Source organism: Syngnathus leptorhynchus, chromosome 15 (genome assembly GCF_054491065.1).
Source record: "Syngnathus leptorhynchus isolate UIUO chromosome 15, UIUO_Slep, whole genome shotgun sequence".
Classification (NCBI taxonomy): Eukaryota; Metazoa; Chordata; class Actinopteri; order Syngnathiformes; family Syngnathidae; genus Syngnathus; species Syngnathus leptorhynchus.
In genome coordinates this window covers 5036296-5053905 of record NC_141209.1, presented here as the reverse complement: position 1 = coordinate 5053905, position 17610 = coordinate 5036296, and the positions used below count along the sequence as shown (strand labels likewise).

Here is a 17610-nt window from a genome sequence, read left to right as displayed (position 1 = left end):
AAGGCGATGTCTTATAAACTGAAGCAAACCACAACATGCGTTCTTCATCAAAGTCCACCCAGTGCAAGTTTAACCTTAACTCAATGACACCAAGTACCGGTACAACCTGTTCAGAATATGCACAAAGCGTGCATGACATTCTTGACTTTTAACACACCCACCTTTTCACAAAGTACACGCAGTCTCAGTTAAATTATAGTACTGTTGTCTATAAGGAAGGTTTTACACATCAAGAGCGCCCTCTGGTGGATATTTGAATTATATATTTTTAAAAAAGGAGAGGCACTCAAAAATGGAAAAAGTTTCAGTCATTTAATGTAACAAACATTTTTAACAAATGGATGAAAGTGACAGTAACATGAAATAAATGATGTACCGCAATTTGCTATCATAAATGTGAAAAACATACAATTAATAAATTCAAGTCTTAAAAATTAAGGACAAGCGGCTACATTGCAAAGAATCGTACTCTAATAGTTGCACTGAACTATTGATATATTCAGCACACTGTTGTACCATTTAACTAGAATACCTGAAATACATAAAAATTGATGCAACCATTTCACTTTGCATCTTTCATATTGAACTTAAAGTTTAAATTCGATTGTTTGTGTGGTAGTTGGTTGGTGCAGATATTGATGGAAGGTATGGCATCTAGGTAGTAAGTGAAACAAACTTGATTTAGAAAAAAAAAGTTGAATTTCTCAGTCATTGTTGTCTCCCTTTGTTGGTTTCACTTTTTGCACGCCATCCTCACAACTTGTCTGATGTGAGTGCACAGTCAAAGGAAGCTGAGAGGACCTTGCAGATGGACTGAGCCTGCTCCTGTTTACATTTAAAAAAAAAAAAGAAGAAAACAGACATTTATTTCTCCATTTTTTTTTAAGACCATGTTATTCGCTGGCACTCACAGAGCTGCTGCACTGGTAAACCCAGATGGTGCACCCTTCCTGTTCGGGGTCGGTGGTTTTGAGGGCCAGGAGGTTCTTCCCCGTGCCGAGGCCGTCGTCGTAGCACAGCATGCGCACGATCAGGTAGAGCGGGTGGCGATGCAACACATCCTGAGAGAATAAATATTCATTATTATCCGTTGCTATCACCACATTTTTATTAACCTAACACCTTTCTGTGCAACAAAACTAAATCCATTCTGAAGTGACAAATGCTGTGCTTTTGCTGCCCTCTTGTGGCATCAAGAGAAAGTGCATTGGTAAATTACTGCTGGATATATTCACTCGTCATGGCTAAAGTTGTATTTAGACCCGCTATAATACAATACTCACACATTGGTCCAGCGAGGCCACTTTGACTCCGTGTTTCGACACAAACAGGATCATTTCCTTATCTCCTGGTACAAATGGCAGCTTTCCATCTTGCTAAGATTAGAAGAAGTATGATAACATCAATTGTATCATTTTGGCTGTATACATAATGGAATTGAATTAAAACTCAGCATGACTGGCAGATTTGATGTCATACAGATCCTGTACGACATTGGATTCATAATTTTTTTTACCTGTGCTGCATCAATGTAGTTAATGAGATCAAGGGGTTCCTGGAGCGTCTTGCTAATGTCAAACTGTAACTTCTCAATGGCTCCCACATACTTCACCCGGAACTCTGCGCACGTTTCGGATGAGTTGTTTCCTAGAGAGGTCATACATTTTGGCATCAATGGGAGAGGAGTAATAGAATAAAATGTTCCGATGATGCAATCCAACTGACCCGAGCTCTTGGTAGAGTCTGTGTCGAGGCTGGCGACTGTGCTGGACCTGGATAGTCCTCCCAAACTGGAGTCTACAGACTACAGAAGAGATAAAGGTCAAGACCATGACATAAAGGTACACCTGCATGATCAAATGAGATCTAATAGAAGACACGTTAAAAAAAAAAGAAAAATTATCAGCCTCAGGTTTTTCACGTGACTTGTACCTGATGTCTACTACTGGGTCTGGTTACTGTACCTTACTTTTGGTGCTGATCTCACTGCTTTGAGAGCTACTGCTGCTGTGGCGCTTTTTCACCTTGCGAAACATCTTTCACTTTTGCATCCTGGACCACCGCATTCCAGCCCACCTCCAAGCTAAACGCCACCAAAGGTTTAACATGTAAGACCACACCATAGTCCCAATTTTGTTTGACAATGTGTATTGACTGTTTCTAATTTTTGTATTAAAATGAATCAAAAACCTATTTAACATGAGTTTTAAGTGGAATAGTGAATCAACCCATTCAATTGTCAATTAATTGAGAAAAAAAATTCTACAAACTGGATAAAATATACTGAACTTGATGAATTGACAGTATCTATGCTTGCAATGGCCGTCTTTGGTCATTTCAATTTTCCATTTAACCATCTTTTTTTTCCCATGCAATTTTAGGTCATGATTAATTTTTTTTTTTTTTTTTTAATCCGATAATTGATCTTATTTAGACGTGTGACGTCAGCTTCCTGCGAACCCAAAGTTGCTTCTCCGTCCTTTGGTGGACTATAAAATATTTAAGGTTCTCACATATCTGTTACATCCTTCCCCTTAGCTGCTATTTAATTTCTATTCCCAAATGACACGTTGTGACGTCATTCAAGTTACAACCAACATTCAATTTAGAAATACAAAGCCTCAAGCGAAACCATTCATTATCCACCTCCCACGCATAACGTCGGTTTCATTTGAAGTTAGTCAACTTTCACTTCCTCGAGAGATGATGGTAATTGCAAGAAATCCATCAGATGCATACCTGGCTCAACCTTGTTGGCGCATCAGTGGACCGTTAACATGACTTGGATCATCTCCCTGCTTTCTTTCAACAGGGCGTTTGTCGGCTTTTATTCACTGTTTAGCTTCTCTCGTAGTTTCACAGCCTCCGCCCAACCCGTCTTAAAGGGGACTTAACCAATGACAGCGCTAATACTAAACTACTGTCACAAGAGCTAAACATGAAATCAATAAACCCGCTCATTTTGTTTACTTTTAATAAATTATTGAAGCATTTTGCTATGTTTTGTTCGAAAATAATCATTATTCTGGAAGGGAACATTTGTGCCGGAACCTTTGTTACTACCCCTTGTTCTTATCGACGGTGTTTTGAGAGAAGACCTAAAGTGTCCCGTTTTGCAAGGGACCGCCTCCTCCTCATTCATTTTCAAAACAGTGCGCGATGATCGGATTGTGATATTTATTATTTTTATTTTACTCTGTGATTTTCGGCTGCTATGGCTTCAAAACGCAAAGTGGAGATTGCCGTTCCGGCAGAGGAGAGTGATCAGCTTCACATTCGTCCGCTGTACGATGATAAATTCATTAATTTATATTAAATGATATATTTATAATATATATATTGCATCTCTGTGTCAGCTTTATGATAGCTATTATTTATTTTTCTTATTTTGTCTTTTCGCCAGGGGTGCTGGGCAGGAGGTTGGGAGGTCTTGTATTATACTGGAGTTCAAAGGGAGAAAAATTATGGTAACTAATTAATTGAAGCCGATCAGATAGAGGCTATAATTGGAGACTATAATTTGTTTTGATTTGTCTATTTGTCAGCTGGACTGTGGTATCCATCCTGGCTTAGAGGGAATGGATGCCCTCCCCTATATAGACTTGATCGACCCAGCAGAGATTGACCTGCTGCTCATCAGCCAGTAAGCATCTCTTTTTTTCAGGAGAAAGATTCAATTTTTTCTTCCATCATATTCTTCCAACCTAATTTGCTTTGACATTTCATTCCTCCCTTCACTTACTTCCTTTGTTCTGTTTGTCCTTGACTTGCATCCTTCTGTCCTTCATCCAGTTACCTTTGCTTCCTTCCACCAAATATAAAGATCAAGCTTTAACACGATTTAACGCTTTTTTTTTTTGTCTGCAGTTTCCACCTTGATCACTGTGGAGCTCTGCCTTGGTTCCTCCAGAAGACCAGCTTCAAAGGCAGAACCTTCATGACCCACGCCACCAAGGCCATCTACCGTTGGCTCCTGTCGGACTACGTCAAAGTCAGGTAAGCCATGAAACCCGTCATTGTGTTGTAAATCACAATACAATATTATAATTTGTGCTTTTTTTTTTTTACCCGTTGCAGCAACATTTCTGCAGATGACATGCTATATACCGAAACGGACCTGGAGGAGAGCATGGATAAGATTGAGACCATTAACTTTCACGAGGTCAAGGAGGTGGCGGGGATCAAGTTCTGGTGCTACCATGCCGGCCATGTGCTAGGAGCTGCCATGTTTATGATTGAAATAGCCGGAGTCAAGGTAATAGAATTCTTCGTACTTGTATGATATTCTAAATCGACAGTACCTGAATGTAAATCCGATTTTTGGCTATTCAACCTACCTCTGACTGCTATTGTTCATTGTGTTTCTTACAAAGCTGCTATATACAGGCGACTTCTCACGACAAGAAGACAGGCACCTCATGGCGGCCGAGATCCCGAGCGTCAAACCGGACATCTTAATCATTGTACACCACCAAAAATTTGTGTTTTGGGTTATTTCTTGAGGTGAACAAAAGTGTCTTTAATCGCTGTTGTGCAGGAGTCCACCTACGGCACGCACATCCACGAGAAGCGAGAAGAGCGCGAGGCTCGCTTTTGCAACACGGTGCACGACATCGTCAACAGGGAGGGCCGCTGTCTGATCCCCGTATTCGCTTTGGGCCGAGCTCAGGAACTGCTGCTCATACTGGGTGATTATCTAACACATGCAATCTAAAGTTTCTGTATGATGTCATCTCTCTTTTTTTTCCCCCCCTGTTGAATGCAGACGAGTATTGGCAGAACCATCCGGAGCTCCATGACATCCCCATCTACTACGCCTCATCCCTGGCCAAGAAGTGCATGGCCGTGTACCAGACTTATGTCAACGCCATGAACGACAAAATCCGCAAGGCCATCAACATAAACAACCCTTTCGTCTTCAAGCACATTAGCAACCTCAAGGTAGAGCACAAAGCAGATATAAAAAGTCTACACACCCATGTTCAAACGGCATGAAAAAAAAAAGACCAATGCAACAACAAAAAAACAATTCGGAATAGAAACTTACTTAAAATTCCAGAGCATGGACCACTTTGACGACATCGGCCCCAGTGTGGTGATGGCGTCCCCCGGCATGATGCAAAGCGGCCTTTCCAGGGAGCTCTTTGAAAGTTGGTGCACAGACAAGAGGAACGGCGTTATCATCGCTGGATACTGTGTGGAGGGAACATTGGCCAAGGTCAGCTCCAAACGAGTCTGTTGTTACAAAGTTACATAATTCATGCAGCTTACAGTCGGTGGTCGCGTTTGTTGGGCAGCACATCATGTCCGAGCCGGAGGAGATCACCACCATGTCGGGACAGAAGCTGCAGCTGAAGATGTCGGTGGACTACATCTCCTTCTCGGCCCATACGGACTACCAGCAGACCAGCGAGTTCATCCGCGCTCTCAAACCTCCACACGTGGTAGGCAAGATGAAATTCATCGATGGCATCTTGTGAGAAAATTGGACTCGGCAAAAAAAAGAAACGTAAACTAGTCCGTGTACAAAACAATGTCAAACTTTTGCCGCCCTCAGATCTTGGTCCACGGCGAGCAGAACGAAATGGCCCGACTGAAAGCGGCGCTTATCCGAGAGTACGAAGACAACGAGCAGGTTCACATCGAAGTCCACAACCCTCGCAACACAGAGTCCGTCACCCTTAACTTCAGGGGAGAAAAACTGGCCAAGGTTCGGAAATACATCGAGTCAACATTTGCAAATTTCCATGACCTGGATAATTAAAAACAATCTACACAGATTTAATAAAACCAAAAAGTATTTTATTGGGATTATGAGCGTCGGGACGTGGTTTATGTGCAGGTGATGGGCTCTCTGGCAGATCAAAAATGCGTTCAAGGTCAGAGGGTGTCGGGCATTCTGGTGAAGAAGAACTTCAACTACCACATCCTCAATCCCTCAGACCTTTCACGTGAGTCAAGTCCTCGGCAATCCGCCCGTCATCCCACACAGTGCATGTTTTTTTTTTTTTTTGCAGTGTATACAGAGCTGTCCATGAGCACAGTGAAGCAGACCCAGGCCATCCCCTTCACCGGACCCTACTCGCTGCTGGTCTGTCACCTTAGGAACCTCACAGGTCAGCCTTGAAATACTGCATTATGAAATTAAATGTTCCTTTGTACTGAGCACTGAGCTTTCTCGTCATCAGGTGATGTAGAAGAGCTCGACGGGACAGAGAAGAAAACCCTGAGGGTCTTCCAAAGTATCACTCTGATCCATGAAATTGGCATGGTTCTGCTCGAGGTGAGCACTGGGGATGCTCTTGCTCCATCCGCTGCAGATGTCAAACTTGTTCATATTCTGCTTTCAGTGGATCGCCAACCCTCTTAACGACATGTACGCCGACGCCATCACTACTGTGGTGCTGGAGGTCCAATCCAATCCGAAGGCTCAGAAAGGTGGGCGGTAGTCGGTGGTAACAATGCTACTGAACATTCAAATTTTTCTTATGTTTAGTCATGGAAAGCCAGAGTTCCATTTTGGACATGGACGTCTTTCAAAGTCGACTTGAAGTCATGTTACAGTGAGTAGTGTGACTTATTTACACTTTCTGTTTTAATGAAGTAAGTGAAGAAGTGTTGTTTGGTTTCAGGGACATGTTTGGACAGGACTGCGTGGACATCAGCGACGGTCAAAACATCTCGGTGAGCGTCGACGGCAAGACGGTGAACATTTGTTTGGAAACGCGGGTGAGGTTTTTGCGCCATTGCTTTGAGATTTGACACTTTGAACATTTCAACAACAAAAAAATGAAGGCACCCAATTGACGCTTTTTTCCCCCACCCCAATTAGTCGGTTAGCTACGATGACGAGGACACAGAAGACGATTCCCTGAGGGAGCTGGTGGAGCAAGCAGTGCAGCGCCTTTTTGACGCCCTCAACCCCATCACATCAATCATGCCATCACTTAAGTGATGCATATTTTTATGTCCTGGATAACACTTATGAATAGTTTGTCAGTATTTTCAACATGTATCGTTTTGTGTTTTTAACTACAAGCTCTTCTATTTATTTATTGTTGATGTTGTGTTCGTTTAAAAAAAAAAAAAAAAAAAAGCACTGACTTGAAATTTGTGTTTTAACATGTAATGTGAATTTTTAATTGCACTAAGTGTTCAGTATTTGGCAATGTGAATTTCTAATTGCACTAAATGTTCAGTATTTGGCAAAAGTGGTGTCAGTGATTTGAATGTGTGCTTTCGCTTCGATATATAAGTTCAAGAAAATTTAGAATGACACAATGAACATAAGGTATGTTTTCATTCATTACTTATATATGTGGATGACAAAAGCACCCACAGAAAAGGCACATTATTCTAGAACATTGCAACTCCCAAAAAGACCGACAAATAGCGATAGTTATAAATACAATTGTGACATGACGTTTAAATACCTCGAACCATTTTTGAGAAGCCGTCATCATACAATACGCAACTTTTGTGGCTCTAAAGAGGTCAAGATTACCCAGAGTTGATCATTTTCTATAAATATGAAATTTAACTATGTGTGCATGAAGGAAAATGAACAGTATGACTTCAGCTCGACACTCCCCTCAAGGTGATCAGCAGCACTATGCCGGCAACGAGCATCATGACGACACCCACCTCCACGGTACTTTCCTTGTTCCTCTCGCCCAGCGACTCCTGCTGTTTCTTCAGCATCTCCTCCTTCCGTTTTCGAATGTCTCTTTCCCTCTGGAGCTGATCGCCGTAATGCGAGCGAAGGAACTTGTCAAAGTCAAATATGGTACTCCGGGGGTCCACGGCCGCGTTCCTCCCTCCTGCTGCCGCTGAGCTCCCTCCTCCGGGGGGATTGGCGGCGGAGGGTCTGACCTGGGCCTTGTCGGTCAGGTCGAGAAGACTCAAGAGGCCACGGTCGTACTTTTTTCGCAGGCCCTTGTGGCCCAGCACTGAGTAGGCCTCGCTGATGTCTGAGAAGCGGACAATGGCATCGTTGTTTCCAGCGTTTCTGTCCGGGTGGTAGAGGAAGCACTGTTTGTAGTAGGCGGTTTTGATCTGCGCTTGGGTGGCCGTGGGAGACACGCCGAGGATGTCGTAGTAGCCGGTTTTGCTTCTGTAAAGAGGCTCCTCTCTGGTGCCATTGGCGTAAGTCCTAATAAAGGTTAAATGTCCCCAGCAAGAACCTGGACCAGCGCTACTTTGAGGGAAGAAAATCCCCTGATAGTCTCCGTGGCCCCAAGATACAGAAGTATTTCCATGACCTGCTCTTTTGTCATCCCTCAGCCCTAAAAAAAAATAAAAGGAAAAACAACAACAATGACATAATTTGAAATCTCAACTGTTACTACACAGTTTGTTTAGTTACTATTAAAATTTAAAAATGAAACCTCGGTGGATAACGTGGAAGAATGCACTGTACCTTCTTTGTGCTTCCCAGGAGATTTCGGTGGAAAATAGTTGCATATTTTGGGCGAAATGTTGACAGTGCTTCTGCTACAGCGGAGTATGACCTCCGCCATGTTTGTGGAGTCAAGAAACGGAAACGGAAATTAATTGTGTTTGTTATTGGGGTGTTTTTGTGCAGCGCCCTCTACTGTCATATAAATGGCATAGCACTTCCCTTAAACAATGGCCTTTAAATCTTTTTTCTCAAATTTCCCCCGAAACACGAAAATAAATACTGAAAACATTCAATTTATTCGTTTATTTCAGGTGTAGAATGGAATGATCTGTTAAACTAAATGTGCAGCCAATTTTTGCAGTAGTGGTGGCCAGCATTCCGAGGTGTTTTAAGCAAAAGGAAATATACTTTCTGTAAATATTCCCATATTATTGTTTTGTTTATTTTTATAATGTATATTTTCTCGTTTAATTACAGTCATCTGTACATTGAGTTGGACATTCTGCGGAACTGAGGTGAGTTTGCGCATGCGCTGTGCAACTCGAGGGTCAAGTGTGTATAAGTACCGCCATGTCCAAATTGAAAACTTTAACCTGGCCTCAGGTGGTTCTGTTCGGGGATTCCATCACACAGGTTGGCTGCTTCATAAGAACTGCACGATTTTTATTGCTGTTCGTTCGCTGCTTTGCTATATGTTGCTAACTGATTTAGTTTCTTTCAGGGTTCCTTCCAAGTGAACGGATGGGGTGCGGGCATCGCAGATAAATTAGCAAGGTCTTTTTTTTTTCTTTCCCCGTTTCCGCATTTTTGTACTCGATGCATAATTACGACTAATCGGTGGGAATATATTAACTTGTTCGAGCAGGAAGTGTGACGTAATCAACAGAGGTCTGTCGGGCTACAACTCCAGATGGGGAAGGATTGTTCTTCCTCGGATACTGCATCTGGACAAATCGGAAAACATTGCAGCAGTTACTATCTTCTTTGGAGCCAACGACTGCGCCCTGCAAGGTATACAACTTCTCATATATCCAAAAACACCAATTTAATATGCTGTTATTGCATTGAAATCTGGATTTAGATAAAAACCCTCAGCAACATGTTCCTCTGCACGAGTACTCGGAGAACCTGAAGGCAATGAGCAGCTACCTGACCAAGGTGGGGGTCCCTGCAGGCAAAGTCATCTTCATAACCCCTTCTGCCATCAATGAAGCAGCTTGGGAGAAAGAGTGCAAGCTGAAAGGTAGCGTTGGCACGCACGTTCTCGTCTCCGCCGAAGATCATAAAGTGTCTTTGCATCCTAGGTTGTCCTCTCAATCGTCTGAACTCCGTGGCGGGCCAGTACGCTCAAGCGTGCGTCCAAGCGGCTTCTCAGTGCGGCGTTGATGTCTTAGACTTGTGGACGCTCATGCAAAAAGACGGACAGGTTTTATTTTATTGTATCATATATTTTATGGAAAGAAAAAAAAATGCATCCAAATAACATTTGATTCTCGTCCTCTCAGGACTTCACAGTCTATCTGTCGGATGGCCTCCACCTGTCTGCAAAAGGGAACCAGTTTGTGATGCAGCACCTTTGGGAGCTGCTGGAGAGCAAAGTGTCTCATCTGCCCTTCATCCTGCCCTATTGGGGGGATGTGGACGTTGGGAGCCCCGAGAACAGTCTGCTGTGTGACCCCTAAACTCGAAGATGGACAGACGGCATGAGGACTTTCATTTTGAATGTCATATTTTTGGTATACAATCAACTCATTTATTGGTATGTTTTTAAGTAATGCAAGCGGTGGACATGAATAAAAGCTTTACACTGGTTAAGAATTTCACAAGCATTCAATTTGTCAGCCTTGTTGCTGTTTTGGGCTTGAAATTAAATAACAAGGCAACAGTGGCGAGACATTGTGACGACAATATTAACACGAGCACACAAAACGGTAACACAACTTGAGCACCTCACAGCTTTGCAACAATTCAAATTTTCCCGCCTCTCTCTTAAGTCTTTATGATGGTGGAATAACCAATCCAAAAAAGGCACAGCAGTGTTTCGGAGTCAGGGTGACACAAAGCAGACGTACTGTATTTAAAAAAAGAAGCCAATCATGATTCATGACACAAGTGTATACAGTAATCCCCAGCATATTCACGGATAACTAATTCATTAAACCTTCGCACCTATTCGAGAAGAAATATTGTAACTGCTTATAAGCTGTTGATGACCGCCCAAAATTCTGGTTTTGGAATTTTCGGTTTTAACTGTCAGTTTGTCATTATTTGCAGCAGGGCTTGGTCCCTGTCCCCCCCCCCCCCCCCCCCTACGAATAGCGGGGGATTACAGTAAAACGATCATCCGGTGGTTTTGTACACTAAAACACAGCGGGAATTATTTCAAAAGTGCAGCACGGCGAATCTTGGCGAGCAAATACTGTTCGAAATGTGTTTGAGGTAAGATGAAAGAGGAAATGACACTTCAAATTGAGGTGGTTCATCTTAAGAAGAGCATCGAATGTCCTTTGTGAATGTATTAGATATCCATGATAGCTAGCTTTAGGTCAATGTACGAATATATAAATTACAAACTGACTGGACTCAGCACTGAGTCTCTTTGGAATCAAAGCACTCTTGCCTCTTGAGGCGCCGCCTCTCCCGGGCCGACGGGCTTTGATCGCTCAGATCCTCGTAGGAGGATCTCGTAGCCAACGAGCAGGCTCCTGCGGTTGGGAAGTCGTCGGCCCTGCCTGCCTCCTCTCCCAGGTGAGAGTCGCTGCTGTCCTCCTGGATGGTGGCCATCCGCGAGGCCGCGTCGCTGCCGTCCGGCGTGGGCACGTAGCTCGAGCTGGGGGTCTGGTTTGAGACGGCGCTGGCCGCCACCAAGCGGTGCTGCGAGAAGGGCGCGGTCGGGCCGGCGAAGGAGGAAGAGGGAGGCGGAGGAGGCTTGACGATGCGGATGGGCGCCGTCTCCATGTTGTTCAGGATTTCTTGCTAGTGGGAGACCGAAAGGTGTGAGGCATGTGCGGATAGTAACTACGTGGGGGGGTAGCATTTTTTGCTGATTTGAGTAAAAGAGGCTAAAGTAAACAATTTTTTCACCCAAACAACAAAATTGTGAACACTGTGCAGAAATAGCAACTAAAAAAGAAAAAGGGGTAAAAGACAGGAAGTGAATAAAAAAAAAGAACTCTGCTCACGGCAGACGCAAACTGAAAATGTAGACACACACCGCATCTGATCTCACGAACGACAACAAGTCTTTTGTTTGAGAACTCCCGAGATGCAATCTCGTGTTCTTGAGGTAATTTCTGATCGAATGGCGTGTGGGGACGTCCTTGCGGCGACTTTGTGGGTGATCAGCGATTACGTCAAGGAGTAAAGGAGTGCGGGGAGTATCGCAAACGTGGGCCCACGGACCATGCATCATCATGGACTGGATGGCAACGCAACACCAAGCCATGGCACACGCACTCACCTAAGGCTGGAGCTCTATTACAAACCTCCAGCGTCTGCTGCAGTTCCAATAAGAAAAGGTCAAGAGCGACAGAAAGGTCATTGAAAGCCCGCATGGACCGACAGACCCAGCGCTAATTGAGCTTCAACTGTGAACACAAGTCTCGGTGTGTCCCCCCCCCAAATCTATCTACTGAAACATTTGGTGCCTCTTGTTTTGATGGAAATGAATGGAACCCAACCAAAAAAAAACATCTCAACTAAAATGCTTCATGCTCACCGTATAATTCTTCAAAATGGGGAGCATGCAAGAGGTGATACACTTACATTCAGAGGGCAGTAGAGCGACATTGTGTTCTCCTCGTATTGCTGGTCGAGTTTCTTGTCCTATGAGAGAAGAGCAAAAATGATAAAACGGGGCAAATCATTTTGAACGGTTTCACTCGGCCGGCAGAATTAGAAGTTGGGTTCTTACCACACAGTGAACTAGAATACTCAGAGGGATCCAGAAGATGAGCGAGAATACGACAACAGAGCCCACAATGTTATCCGCCAGGAACTTCCCTAATGGGGAGAAAGTCAAACTAAATGGATTAGCTCTTTCATCCGCTTGTGTGACGTGAAGAACTTACCAAAAGTGTTAATGTCCAATTTGTCAATGAAGTCCCACAGACGCTCAATTACATCCTGCACCTGTTTCATGCACTTCCCCTGCGGAAACGTCAACACCACCATTGAATCAATCGTAAAGTGGCGGTGTCGGGGTTTGGAGCGCACGTTTCCACACTCACGTTCTCGTCGCAGAAGCCCACGGTGCAAGGTTTTCCTTTACGTAATAAAAGCAAAGTGCCGTCGGTCAGGACGAAGGGCGCGCAGGTGCCATCGCGACGCCGGCAGCACACTTTGCAGGAATCCTCTGTTGCTGCATACGGGAGAGTGGAAGAAATCTGTCACACAGGGTAAACGAAAACAAAAAAAAATGTAAAAAAAAAAATAAAAATTGCATACCATTGCAGGCACAGGACTGAAGGTTCTGCATAGCCTCACAGAACGGGTTGCACTCTCCGTTCAAGCACCTGCCGTTGTCCACGCAAACTGTGTTGTCGATGGCGTTTTCAGGGGCAGGACACTGACTGCTGTTGCCTTGAAGTAAAAAAAAAACAAGTTTATCGATTCCTAAAAAATTTTTAAAAAAAAATGCTATTTCATTTATTGTCATAATAGGCCTACTTAAAGGTGCCACTGAGTATCATTTTTAATGAATCATGGATTCAATTGTGTGCGTCTGCTTTAGCCAGCAGGGGGCGAACGTGTCAGATTCAAATGTGTGCCTACTTTGGCCAGCAGGGGACGCAAGACTACCTGTGCAGGAGGCAATGCCTTTACATGTGGCACTGATGGGCTCTTGGCACCTTGTTCCTGCCCGCTCAAACATGCAATTTCTGCAGCACGGGCTGTTTCGATCACTGTGAGGAAAAAATAAATAAATAAATATTCACTGTTGAAAGTGTTTGAAAGGAATACAGTGCATTTTTGTTTTAGAGTTTTATATCAGCTTGCCTACCTGCACTGGGACCCTGATTTAAACATGCAGTTGGACGAGCAGCAAGCATCATCATTGAGATGAAGCAAGCCGGGGTCGCACTCTTCGCCTTCTTCCACCCGAGAGTTCCCACACACATTGCTGTTCCTCTCCTTGAAGCACAAGGGAGCTTTGTAACGAAGTGTCTTTACGATGGAGATCTTGCTGCAGTTGGAGAAGCGCTGGAAGAGATGTTGGAGGAGTTGAATCAGCGGGGCAGCCCGATGAGAAGAACTCGGATTATTCGTCTTATTAAATAATGAGCACAAAAATGTGCTTTGTTTTTGCACCGATTCCATTTAATCTGCACTAACAATAACAACTAAAGCCAAAACGGAGAACAGGTTGCTGTTATTACATATCATTGAAAGGTAAACATTTAAAACTGGCTTTCACACATTGCATGATAGACTCAACACCTTCAGTGGCATCTAAGGTTGAGTGAGTTTGTATTTCCTCGAGTCTTGCCAGTTCGGTCGGGTGTCATCCAAGCCTTTTATGCAATTTATGCAAATTGTGCGAGCTTTCTGGCAAACTGATAAGTCGCCTACGTCAACGGTCTGTGCCGATGGGATACAACAAAGATGGCTGGAAAAACAAATTACATTTCATGCAAGACATGGTTTATGCATTTGCATTTTCTGTGACAAGTCAGTGAATGACAATAAAATTACTTTAAATTGGTTGAAGCATTTTCAAGTGTTGTAGCAATTCATGAAAAAGAAAAGAAGAGGCAGCAAGCGGTATGTACCTTGTTGTTTACATGATCTCCGCTCACAGCTATTGGATACATGACAAACTTTCCACCATGGTCATCACTGGGAGCGCAGAATGGAATGTTGTCCGGATCGTGCTCGGCTCCGAAGTTATGGCCTAGTTCATGAGTGGTCACCAAATCCGCCTCCTGATGGGACAAGTATATGGTTGCGTTTATGGCAAACATTCAAAACAAAGCTTGGGAAACAAAGTTCATATTCATATTTAAAGGGTCATCTTGACCTTTGTCAGGATTGTTTTGCCATAATTCTTGGTGCTGGTCAAGCCGGTGTTGAGGTAACTGGGCTTCTTGGCAGACAGGGATGGATAATAAGCTGTGAAAGCAAACAAGATTTCACGATACAGATAGCACCCCAAGGGAAATATTAAAATGCACCAAGCAAGATTATATGGCAGGCATTTCAAAACAATGCCACTGTCCTCACGTTTGGGGCAGAGGCCGCCCAAGGCCATCGGTTTGGAGGGAGCCACATAGGCCAGGCCCAGAGTACCCTCGTCAAAATCCTGATAGGTGAACAGGTGGGCCAGGCACACGGTAGACGCGTTGTCCGCTATGTCTGAGCTGAATTGCTGGAAACAATTACAGAATGACTTAATGACACAATGGCTTTCTCCCAGTGATGGGGAAAATGAAGCGTCAAACTGCTTTGTGAACCACTTGCTTTGTTTATTGAGCCCTCTAGATGGCACTCTCCCTGACTCGCCATTTCTTAAACCTCTTTCTTTAAACCAAGAGTGCCATCGAGAGTCCACAAACAACAACTGGTTCATGAAGCAAATTTGAAGCATCATTTCCTCATCAACGTTCTCCCCATCTACCTCCAGAAGCTTCTTGACATCCCAAACCGCCTTCCCTTTCACAGGGCTGTTCTCCATGTTGTAGTGGGCCCAGACAGTGCCAGCACGACCAGGAGGAGGTTTTGTGGGCTCCTTGTGGATGATCATCTGGGAACGGCAATATAAACAAACATGTGGTGATAAAGTAATTTAAAAAAAAGAACAACTCACTTTTATGTAGTTTAAAATCATAAAAAAAAGCCTTTGCAGAAGCGGTCAAAAGTTCTTGTTGAGGACAAACAAGAAATGACTTGGTGTGGCTGAATCATGAATGCATATTTTTGGAGTGAGAAAAGGCTAGTCACAGTACAATAAACAGTGTGTCCATTCATGCATAGCGCAAGTGGAACAAACTTAATGAGCCGCACACAAAAGCTTTCAGTTCCTCTTAAAATGTATATGTCTCAACGAGGGGACCGCGAGTCAATCGCTTCCTGCGGTGACACAAAAAAAAACAAAAAACGGAAGAGTCTTTCCTGCCATCATGCTATACTACACAAACCTGATGTATTTGCACCCCGTAGCCTTTGAAGTCATCATCCCACGTTGTGTTTCGGTAAATGTCATCAACTCGATCGATCAGCTCAATCTGAAGACAAGGAAAATGACGACACAAAAATTATGGATCGTATTAGCCAGATAGAGGTTTACAGTTTTCGGCATCTGACCAGGTAATTGAGTGTGACGCTTTCTTGTCCGCGTCCCATGTTTTTAAAAAAGCGGTGGTCTGCAACCAACAACAGGGGGCAGGTGTTCCTCTTGTGATCGTGTCGCACTTGTCGCTTTTCTCTGTGATGAAAATCTGCAAAGTGAAATTGTGCTGCTTTAGTCAGACATAAGAATCTGACACCCACATCCTTTTGTCTAATCACCAAAGCCTCCTCCAGCTTAGACATTTATTATCCTCCTACTCGGTTTTTTTCCCCTCTGCTTTTCCTCGCCAACTTACATCATCTCTGATCTTCAACCACAAAAACACTTCCATCTTTCTCTGTACATTTTAGGCGACAAATACAAGAGTAAAAGCAAACGCACCGTCGATCTTGTCCGTCACCTCGGGCTCTTCCCAATCTGCTCCAGCGGACTCGGGCAACAGGTCCTTGGCGTGCATGTAAGCACACACATTTGGAGAAGCGATGCGGCTCAGATTTTTTATGTCTTCTGAGCGATACACGAGCAACCTGCCATTGTCAGCGCTGTCTGTAAACCTCCATAAGGGCTGGAAAAAAAATGGACAAAACAGTTGAGTTAAAAAAATTGCGGAAGATATTTGAAAGACATGAAAAACTGCACTTGGGCGAATACTGCATGTCTCCTAACCTCTATATTGTACTCTGCTTCATTGCTTAAAATGTGAGCTGAAAATTCATCTCCATCAATGTGTGCCTGCACACGAGAATTCTCTTCACCTGAAAATAGAAACAAAACAATGAAACTACTAAATAATACTATAATTGCACAGGAAATGTGACGATACATGTTTTGACCCCACAAACTCAACAGCTAAACATGATTTAACATCAATTTACCGACGACATGACCCGTGAAGTAATTCTGACGCTGAACGTTGAAGTTTTCCTCCCTTCCGAGGTCATCTACAAACACAGCTCGGAAATTGTCGGTGAAAAGGTCCGTGTTGCTGGTCAAGTACAACTTGAAATGTCTGGAAAGAGCACACAAAACTAGGTGAAAACACAAATCACATACACCGTTGAGGTAGTAGTGAGACCTCCCCCAACCACCCAGAATATAAACTCAGTAAACCTTCACCATTTACACAAGTTAGACAATTTATAACCCCAAAATTACATGAAAACAAATAAATCATATGTGGTTTAAATGCTCCTTGTGCACCTCTGCAAGGCTCTGAAGCTGACCAGGCGCTCCAGGTGGGACGGGGTGTGCACGTCCCTCTTCCTCACAGAGTGTAACTGGAGGTCTGACACTGGCAGAATCTCAAAATCAGACAAAATGGAATGAAGTGAATCTGAAAGACATAAGGAGAAACCAGTCACGAATAACTAGATAACGAACAGCTTTACATGAACACAATAGCATTGTATAGCTTGAGAAAAACACAGCTGTCAAACAACACGCTCGTGCTTGACTACAACGATCAAAATATCTTATAAACAATATAAAACTCATAATTGGAATGAAGGAAGATATATGACAAGAAACCGCTATTAGTTAGCGGGGTTATTTTCCTGAACGACAGATGACTACATTTGAAAAGCTAGCAATATTTACCTATTTCGGCGTTAGCTTTGCGGTTTTCTTCCGTCGTAATTCTTGATTTAAAAGCTCCGATTAAGCATAAATGTGCCAGAAAAACAAATAAGCACACGCTCCACATGGTGAAACCGCGCTGATAACATTTATCACAGCGTCGCTGACATTCTCATAAAGTTTACTAGCTCGTCGGGCAAGCTAGCGGGACAGAGCGGAAGTTGACTGAACGACAATTTCCGGTCGAGTGTCATCAAGAAATTAATCATGCAACGTCATTCATCCAGTTTTTTTTTTATACTAGCCGAGTCATCCGCCTAACATAGAGCATTTTAAAAGTTCTGCA

General features: G+C 43.5%; 5 protein-coding genes across 8 annotated transcripts; 2 read left to right on the top strand and 3 right to left on the bottom strand.

Moving 5' to 3' along the window:
- Window positions 1–318: 318 nt before the first annotated feature.
- On the bottom strand, window positions 319–5404 carry itgb1bp1 (integrin beta 1 binding protein 1). The gene is made up of 9 exons (XM_085932026.1): window positions 5272–5404; window positions 5048–5193; window positions 2740–3981; window positions 1965–2083; window positions 1726–1804; window positions 1517–1647; window positions 1284–1376; window positions 912–1061; window positions 319–825 (listed from the first exon to the last, which is right to left on the bottom strand). Exons 4-9 carry the CDS (start codon window positions 2034–2036, stop codon window positions 754–756), a joined length of 597 nt encoding a protein of 198 aa, XP_085788152.1. The 5' UTR covers window positions 2037–2083; window positions 2740–3981; window positions 5048–5193; window positions 5272–5404; the 3' UTR covers window positions 319–753.
- LOC147045287 (cleavage and polyadenylation specificity factor subunit 3) lies at window positions 2655–7298 on the top strand. Of its 3 annotated transcripts, none has more exons than XM_085932021.1 (18): window positions 2655–2709; window positions 3213–3285; window positions 3404–3467; window positions 3546–3643; window positions 3868–3996; window positions 4078–4255; window positions 4374–4463; window positions 4538–4688; window positions 4766–4941; window positions 5060–5218; window positions 5298–5444; window positions 5558–5710; window positions 5843–6116; window positions 6189–6283; window positions 6351–6438; window positions 6497–6563; window positions 6633–6729; window positions 6833–7298. In XM_085932021.1, the coding sequence occupies exons 2-18, from the start codon at window positions 3215–3217 to the stop codon at window positions 6953–6955; spliced, it is 2160 nt and encodes a 719-aa protein (XP_085788147.1). In that variant the 5' UTR covers window positions 2655–2709; window positions 3213–3214; the 3' UTR covers window positions 6956–7298. The 3 variants fall into 3 exon arrangements, with proteins under 3 accessions (XP_085788147.1, XP_085788146.1, XP_085788148.1); XM_085932022.1 differs by lacking the exon at window positions 2655–2709 and having other exon boundaries at window positions 2716–3285; window positions 5843–5951; window positions 6018–6116; window positions 6833–7291; XM_085932020.1 differs by lacking the exon at window positions 2655–2709 and having other exon boundaries at window positions 2713–3285; window positions 6833–7296.
- On the bottom strand, window positions 7284–8562 carry LOC147045286 (dnaJ homolog subfamily C member 30, mitochondrial-like). Its single transcript, XM_085932023.1, has 2 exons — window positions 8420–8562; window positions 7284–8285 (listed from the first exon to the last, which is right to left on the bottom strand). The coding sequence occupies exons 1-2, from the start codon at window positions 8517–8519 to the stop codon at window positions 7576–7578; spliced, it is 810 nt and encodes a 269-aa protein (XP_085788149.1). The 5' UTR covers window positions 8520–8562; the 3' UTR covers window positions 7284–7575.
- A 359-nt stretch (window positions 8563–8921) lies between these two features.
- Window positions 8922–10252, top strand: iah1 (isoamyl acetate hydrolyzing esterase 1 (putative)). The gene is made up of 6 exons (XM_085931295.1): window positions 8922–9034; window positions 9123–9175; window positions 9267–9412; window positions 9483–9644; window positions 9706–9827; window positions 9907–10252. The coding sequence occupies exons 1-6, from the start codon at window positions 8972–8974 to the stop codon at window positions 10081–10083; spliced, it is 723 nt and encodes a 240-aa protein (XP_085787421.1). The 5' UTR covers window positions 8922–8971; the 3' UTR covers window positions 10084–10252.
- adam17a (ADAM metallopeptidase domain 17a) lies at window positions 10132–17524 on the bottom strand. Of its 2 annotated transcripts, XM_085931292.1 has the most exons (20): window positions 17286–17524; window positions 16890–17022; window positions 16565–16698; window positions 16356–16444; window positions 16071–16254; window positions 15704–15837; window positions 15538–15624; window positions 15018–15143; window positions 14624–14768; window positions 14421–14512; window positions 14173–14325; window positions 13404–13603; window positions 13202–13305; window positions 12848–12982; window positions 12631–12761; window positions 12472–12550; window positions 12315–12403; window positions 12167–12226; window positions 11862–11973; window positions 10132–11377 (listed from the first exon to the last, which is right to left on the bottom strand). In XM_085931292.1, the coding sequence occupies exons 1-20, from the start codon at window positions 17389–17391 to the stop codon at window positions 11007–11009; spliced, it is 2664 nt and encodes an 887-aa protein (XP_085787418.1). In that variant the 5' UTR covers window positions 17392–17524; the 3' UTR covers window positions 10132–11006. The 2 variants fall into 2 exon arrangements, with proteins under 2 accessions (XP_085787418.1, XP_085787417.1); XM_085931291.1 differs by lacking the exon at window positions 11862–11973 and having other exon boundaries at window positions 17286–17523.
- Between the last annotated feature and the right edge of the window lie 86 nt (window positions 17525–17610).

Bases quoted from the DNA above. Each gene is read 5' to 3' on its own strand.
- adam17a (XM_085931292.1), bottom strand. From the start codon at position 17,391: ATGTGGAGCGTGTGCTTATTTGTTTTTCTGGCACATTTATGCTTAATC. The intron at 15,838-16,070 runs GTGCGTTTGCTT...TTCACTTTGCAG, and splicing joins GGTGACGGACAAGATCGACG to ATTTTCATCACAGAGAAAAG. The intron at 11,974-12,166 runs GTAAGTGTATCA...AAGCTCAATTAG, and splicing joins CGCTCTACTGCCCTCTGAAT to CGCTGGGTCTGTCGGTCCAT.
- LOC147045286 (XM_085932023.1), bottom strand. From the start codon at position 8,519: ATGGCGGAGGTCATACTCCGCTGTAGCAGAAGCACTGTCAACATTTCG. The intron at 8,286-8,419 runs GTACAGTGCATT...ATTTTTTTTTAG, and splicing joins TCCTGGGAAGCACAAAGAAG to GGCTGAGGGATGACAAAAGA.
- iah1 (XM_085931295.1), top strand. From the start codon at position 8,972: ATGTCCAAATTGAAAACTTTAACCTGGCCTCAGGTGGTTCTGTTCGGG. The intron at 9,035-9,122 runs GTTGGCTGCTTC...AGTTTCTTTCAG, and splicing joins TCGGGGATTCCATCACACAG to GGTTCCTTCCAAGTGAACGG. The intron at 9,828-9,906 runs GTTTTATTTTAT...TCGTCCTCTCAG, and splicing joins TCATGCAAAAAGACGGACAG to GACTTCACAGTCTATCTGTC.
- itgb1bp1 (XM_085932026.1), bottom strand. From the start codon at position 2,036: ATGTTTCGCAAGGTGAAAAAGCGCCACAGCAGCAGTAGCTCTCAAAGC. The intron at 1,377-1,516 runs GTAAAAAAAATT...TTCTAATCTTAG, and splicing joins ACTACATTGATGCAGCACAG to CAAGATGGAAAGCTGCCATT. The intron at 1,062-1,283 runs GTGAGTATTGTA...TTATTCTCTCAG, and splicing joins TGGCCTCGCTGGACCAATGT to GATGTGTTGCATCGCCACCC.
- LOC147045287 (XM_085932021.1), top strand. From the start codon at position 3,215: ATGGCTTCAAAACGCAAAGTGGAGATTGCCGTTCCGGCAGAGGAGAGT. The intron at 4,464-4,537 runs GTACACCACCAA...GCTGTTGTGCAG, and splicing joins AACCGGACATCTTAATCATT to GAGTCCACCTACGGCACGCA. The intron at 5,445-5,557 runs GTAGGCAAGATG...TGCCGCCCTCAG, and splicing joins CTCTCAAACCTCCACACGTG to ATCTTGGTCCACGGCGAGCA.